Source organism: Cydia amplana, chromosome 26 (assembly GCF_948474715.1).
Source record: "Cydia amplana chromosome 26, ilCydAmpl1.1, whole genome shotgun sequence".
In the NCBI taxonomy this organism is placed as follows: Eukaryota; Metazoa; Arthropoda; class Insecta; order Lepidoptera; family Tortricidae; genus Cydia; species Cydia amplana.
The window spans coordinates 5,445,822-5,452,080 of record NC_086094.1 but is presented as its reverse complement, the minus strand read 5'-3'; the positions used below and the strand labels follow the sequence as shown (position 1 = coordinate 5,452,080).

General features: G+C 39.6%; 2 protein-coding genes across 2 annotated transcripts; one reads left to right on the top strand and one right to left on the bottom strand.

Annotated features, from left to right (window-relative positions):
• Positions 1-3,521: 3,521 nt before the first annotated feature.
• Positions 3,522-4,809, top strand: LOC134660191 (uncharacterized). The gene is made up of 2 exons (XM_063515917.1): positions 3,522-3,976; positions 4,661-4,809. The coding sequence occupies exons 1-2, from the start codon at positions 3,668-3,670 to the stop codon at positions 4,799-4,801; spliced, it is 450 nt and encodes a 149-aa protein (XP_063371987.1). The 5' UTR covers positions 3,522-3,667; the 3' UTR covers positions 4,802-4,809.
• Positions 4,810-5,624: 815 nt separating this feature from the next.
• LOC134659923 (protein LLP homolog) lies at positions 5,625-6,164 on the bottom strand. The gene has a single exon (XM_063515615.1). The coding sequence runs from the start codon at positions 6,093-6,095 to the stop codon at positions 5,664-5,666; it is 432 nt and encodes a 143-aa protein (XP_063371685.1). The 5' UTR covers positions 6,096-6,164; the 3' UTR covers positions 5,625-5,663.
• Positions 6,165-6,259: the final 95 nt, after the last annotated feature.

The following is a 6,259-nucleotide window of genomic DNA, read 5'->3' as shown; positions in this document are numbered from 1 at the left end:
TAATTATATTTAAACACAATTATTATATTTTAGTCTCATGTAATTGCTGGATTTATCGATTTTTCTCGCCCAGTACAAATTGCGGATCGGTCGAGCAACAAATCCGACTTCTCATCTCTTGACGAAAATATGTTAGTGTGCGTGTTGTGACACTTGTGACTCGTCCGTACCGTACACAAAAACAAATCGACGTGTGCAAGATTTGTCTGTGTAGGGTGTCATTTTCTATGTATTTGTGTCGTCATTACAGATTGGATTTTGTATGCAAGTGTGTGAGAAGTGCGACTATGTGCACGTTCCCCCCCGCGAAAAATGGCAGAATGATTTGAATGTCAAGATATGGCTTGGGCCTATCCCTTCCGACCTGTCGGAAGCCCGTGTTGATCGAAGGAATTACTGCCGCAAATGTTAAAATGAACGTTGCTGCCCAGAGGGCCTACCGCGAACCACGTTTGACGTGTTGCCTCCCTGTCGCACTTGTAAATTCGTACGTTAGTGTGACACGAAGGCAACACCTTTGGCCACGTAGGCCTTCAGATTTTTTTTAAAAATTAAGTGACACTAAGTTTTCAAACTTTTAAATAAAGTATCCAAGTAGTACTTACGAAACAATACTTTTAGAAACCACAACATGATTGCATTGTATAATAAAAACTCAACGGCCTCTTTTTATTGTAGGTAACTATAATAAAGTTTATCTGACTACATGTTTCTATTTTATGTTATTCAATCTGCGTAGAAGCATAAACAAGTTTACGGCCAGCGATGGAGTATGTTACATACCTACATGTATAACATGTAGGCACAACATTTTATCGCATGAATATTTAGGAGGCTATTCTTAACAGTCTTGAGTATAATGTATATGGACGGTCCATATAGTTCAAACTAAAAAATGAAATTTGTTCTAAATAAATAAAATAACAATTGATGTGTTCTTGGAGGATATAATCAAACGGAGACGCCATGTCTGTAATTTTCTGTACAAAACAGTCTGCCGATTTTTGCGGGGGAGGGGAACGTCAAATGTATGCGTAACGTAAAAATAGCCATGTCAGATAAACGTCAGTCCATACATTGTGTATGACCGTTGGCCGCCTATTTTCGACAGAGGGGAAAGCCTGTTAATGGCTACTCCGTTTAGATATGAGCGCCGCGCCGGCGCGCCGCCGCCGCCGACAAAATTTTCGCGCCGCCGCCGCCGACGCTGCGCTATCGGCGTGGCATCGGCGTGACCTTGGTAGCTAGTACTACTTTCAGAATCAGATAATATGTTTTTAATCGAGTTTAGATCATTAACGGCGCCACTTCAAATAGTTTATAGCCATTCAAAAGGTATTTTAGGCCCAATATAATTCAAAAATATCGAAGGCAAATGCAAACTTATCTGTATAGTAATCGCGCTACTAGTCTTGGGAAAACGAAATTATTTAATATCAATTTTAACATCAATATGCTTGTAATAAACATACTGATTTCCTTCCATTTTTATTGTGGGACATTCCACATTACAATTTATAGATTGTATATATACGATAGTCAATAGACATATGTCAATCACAATGAAAAAATTAACTGTGATCAACTCTGGCTAACGTGAGACTCGAACCCACATCTTTGGATTACCGATCCAATGCATAACTAATTTTGCCAGCTAACCATCATCATTTACCGCGATTTTAACCATTGCAAGCATGGTTAAACGTCTTTAAAAGGTATAAAATTGGGTTAATTTTGAGATATTAAGCGTTTCCACGTCCAAACGTCCGGCCGTTGGCTTCGCACGGAAGGGCGTCGGAATCGGGTCTCAATTAAACTTGGCCACTGTTCAAATTTCAAGCTTTGCTCTCTCACAGCTCAATCTTTGGCTGTGCATCGCTCGCATGAAATTAAACCGCTATCTGAACCTGCAAGTTTTTGGCCCTGGTTGGAGCTCAACTTTCGGCCTGTTTTAAAATGCTTGAGCATTGGGCCTTATCCGATCTTAGCTCCATTGCAGCTCGGCCTTTGGCGTCGCACGAATGCGCCCGCAGGAAAGCTCCAGATCTCTTTAACACTATGGCTTCTCGCTCTGCTCTCTAGCAGCTCGGCCTCGCACTGAAGCGCGCCGCAATCGGCGCTCCAGGCGTTCGGCCGTCAGCCATGCTTACACTTGGCTTTCGAACTTAGCTGTATGCTTACCTGCAGCTCTTCCTCTGGCCTCGCATTGGGAGGCGTCGAAATCAAGTCTTCGGTGTTACATGGAGCTCGGAGTTGGGCCTCACTTTTTGATATAAATCGGTTTTATTGGGTCGATATTGGTTAATGACGGAGCTCAATTTTCTTTGGACTGTCGACAAGACGTTTCCCTGATCATAGAGAAATATAGTAAGACAAGAGTGCTCACTCCATACATCAGTTCAGACTATTAATTTCAGTGTCTACATCTAGCATCGAGTAGCGGAACTATCAGTACTGCTACTTGACAATAGATGTAGCACCGACCGGAAAGTCTTATCTCAACAGCATAAGACTTTCCGGTCGGTGCTACATCTATTGTCAAGTAGCAGTACTGATAGTTCCACTACTCGATGCTAGATGCTAATAGTCTTTTTGGTACTAAAACTGATGTATGGAGTGAACACTCTATGTATTTTTTTATCTATGCCCTGATACAGCCAAACCGCAATTTTTAACTTAGCACAAAAGATAAGGGCCTCGCTAAGATCTTCCGGCCAGAGCCTCGCCAAGATTAAGACCGCCTCTGATGCCGCGCAATACCGCTTATCCACAGTTTATATGATATCAATTTTTTTCGTAATATTATTCAATAAATTATCCTTGAAAATAAAAGATGCATTTATTTCATAACTTTCTTACAGCAAAAACATGTTTTTTCGGTAAAATTTTGGTTTGAATTCTTTTTTCATTAATCGAAGGTGTTTCAAGGCCACGCCGCCGATTCGCCGCCGCCGCCGACCTATTTTGACCGGCGCGCCGCCGCCGGCTATATGCATATCGGCGCTCATATCTAACTCCGTTTAGTTGTATCCTCCAAGGATGTGTTGGAGCTACTGAAAACAGAGTATACAACTATATCTGGTCAACCAAATCTTGACAGTAAAAAAGGCGCGAAATTCAAATTTGCTATCAATCAATCAATATTTTTATTTGTTAAACATAGGTACATACGTGTTACAATTAATTACTTAGTATCACTATGGGACGATATCCCTTCGCGCCTACATTTTTCAAATTTGCCGCCTTTTTCTACTGTCAAGATCTGGTTGACCAAGTATATTAAACTATTTTTTGAAATTTTTAATAAATAATAAATATAGCTGGTCAACCAAATCTTGTCAGTAAAAAAAGGCGCGAAATTCAAATTTTCTATGGGACGATACCCCTTCGCGCCTACATTTTTCAAATTTGCCGCCTTTTTCTACTGTCAAGATCTGGTTGACCTAGTATAAAAATCACATGAATCGTAAAAGGTACTTACAACACTATTTTACCATAGACGATAGAATAGACAAGACAAACAGATTTCCGCCATTTCCGGTCTGGTTATAAAACTTTTGATTGCATTTCTCTTGTACATGGTTCGCACAAAAACAATCCTTTTGAAGATTGAATACGTGAAGTTTCAAGTTGAAATTACTGGGATTTTAATATAAGATAATAAGCCATGTCTGTGCCAGCTTTACGTCAACCGAAGATGCTGAATATAGTCCAAAAACCCACAGTGAATGTGCAATGTTTTTCAGATGATCAAAGTGTAATCTTGACTCTAAAAGACTGTAGAAAGCTTGTAATATCTTCAGACTCCTACCACGGAATTGTGATGGTTGGCATTATGTATAAATGTGTATTTTGTGCCGTTGAAATGGAGCTCGACAATAAGCTAAAGGAAGCTCACAAAAATCTTATGACACATAAGAAGTGTTTAGAAAGATACCCACATTTGGAGGATTTCTCGGAAAACTTGATAAGAAAGGTAATAAAAAATTTAACAGTGAAATAGGTACCTATATTTTCGTAGTCTCCAATTTCTTCCCTATACTAACTTTATGGAAAACATTTTTACACAATTTCTTATACTTTAATTGACTTATCTCGATTTTTTGATTCATAAAAGCTGTGTTTAATACACACCAAATTACTTAAAAGTATTTTCTATAGTGTTAATATATAGAGAGGAATATTATAAACAAAAGTGTTAATGTCACTGAGGAATAAGGAGACCATGTTTTTATGGAGAAGTGACTTTGTCCCCATTTCTCTGAACTCGCTGGGACCCGCAGTATGCCCTTTTATGCAGTGAGTTATTTGCACATAGGTACCATTTTTAGGGCTCAGTACCTCAAAAGGAATAAACGGAACCCTTATAGGATCACTGTGTGTCTGTCTGTCTGACCATTCCCCCCTTTATTTAATTACGCAGTTGTTGATCGGAGCCTAAAATATACCAACCGAGCCAGATGTATCTCAAAACGGGATGAATGGAAGAAGAGAGGGGGGAGGCCTTTGCCCAGCAGTGGGACACAATAGGCTCACAATAATAATAAGTTGTTGATCTGATCCCTACGGGTTTAAAAATGCTTGGAATGCAAGTCCGACTTGCACTTGTCCGGTTTATATATTAAAAAAAAATACATGTCTTATTTTTGTCATGTTTCAGCTAAGCAATAATAGCCTGTACTGCTCTCTATGTAATGTGGTGATGATGTCGACCGCAGCCACTCGCCACGTCAGCACGGAGACACATAAGGAACAGCTGGAGAAAGCAGAAATCAAAGCTACTACTTATAAGCCTTTTTAGGAACTTTTATTTAACCTTGTGCCGCCCAATGTACATTAAGCCCCGTCTCCATATCGCTCGGCAAACCATCGAATATTGGCTCGCGCGGCAGCCGCGCGCAATGGATACCAGGCGCATCGAATTCATTTGTCTCGTAAAATGTTCAAACAAATGAAATTCAACCTAATTGAAAATACAACAAGATTCTAATTTCCTTGGCTATAATTTGTATGGTTTGCGGTACGATGTTAATTGTTGAAAGGAGAGTTAACACATTTACTGCCAGGAACGCACCTGGTGGGCGCTCGTGAATTTTGCTCAGATGCTGGACAACCCGCTGGGCGGGTTGTTTTATACACAGCAGCTGTGTTGCAGCTATAGACGACCAGTTTCTTGGGTAGTGTGCCGTTTTTTGTCTGGCAGTTAATGTGTTAAAATACAAAATACGAAAAGTTTAATTAACAGGGATTGCCCTGTTAGGACAATAAAGCTTTATATTGATAAAGCCTATTGTTATTATCTTCTGTCAATTTCGTCATATGAAGCTGTAGTACCACGATCCTGACTATTGGGTCGTCCGTCCTGGGAACGAAATCATGAAATACCTGATAGTCTGGTTATCGGCACTGAATGTGTAAATTGTTCCATGCAAGTTATTAGAATAAAACTACTAACACTTGTTTTTGTGTTTACTTTTGTCCATACAATAACCCTATGTATAGCAAATAATTGATTTGAGAGCAAGAGAAGTTATTAGGCATACAACTCTGTAATGTGTAACGCATGTAAACATCAGAAATGAAGAAATGGGAGTAATTCCGTGACAGTAAATAAAACATTTACATTGAGAACTTAACTTTAATGCAATACCATATTCACTTAACTAACGTCTACGCTTCTTTGCTCGTTTCTTCACGTTTTTCTTGCCGACCTTGTTAAGTTTCGCGATTTTCCTCTTATGCAGCCATACTGGGTACTGTCCATTCTGATCTTTGAGCGTTTTACTGTTGAAAACACGTTTCTTGCCATCCTCCCCTTCTACCTCTATTTTCTCGTCATCAGAACTCATCTCAACGTCTTCAGGATCTTGTTCTGGCTCGGCAACTTTAGCTTTCTTCTTATTCTTCTTGTTTTTCACCTCGCCAGCATCCAAGAAAATAACTTGGTCGGATTCCATAACCTCACTTTCTTTGACCTTTTCTTCTTCTTTTATTCCGAGCATCTTCTTTAGCCTGCTTAGTTCTTTCACAGCATAGCGCTCCCGTTTGACGGCGCGACATTTTCGCTTCCACCTGCTGCGGAGAGACTTCGCCATCTCGTTTATGCAATAAAAATATAAACAAACGTGGAGCACGAGCTCCCGTCAAAATTGGAAAGATTTTTTTTTTAAAATTGACATTTGATTTGAGACATTTGAGAATATATTGTAAGCTGTTTGACTTCCACTTAATAACGCTTGAATCTATCATTGCTATTGTA

What these genes read in the sequence shown, in the direction of transcription:
- LOC134660191 (XM_063515917.1), top strand. Translation starts at nt 3,668, where the DNA reads ATGTCTGTGCCAGCTTTACGTCAACCGAAGATGCTGAATATAGTCCAA. An exon ending in CGGAAAACTTGATAAGAAAG is followed by an intron (nt 3,977 to 4,660) that starts GTAATAAAAAAT and finishes GTCATGTTTCAG; the next exon opens with CTAAGCAATAATAGCCTGTA.
- LOC134659923 (XM_063515615.1), bottom strand. Translation starts at nt 6,095, where the DNA reads ATGGCGAAGTCTCTCCGCAGCAGGTGGAAGCGAAAATGTCGCGCCGTC.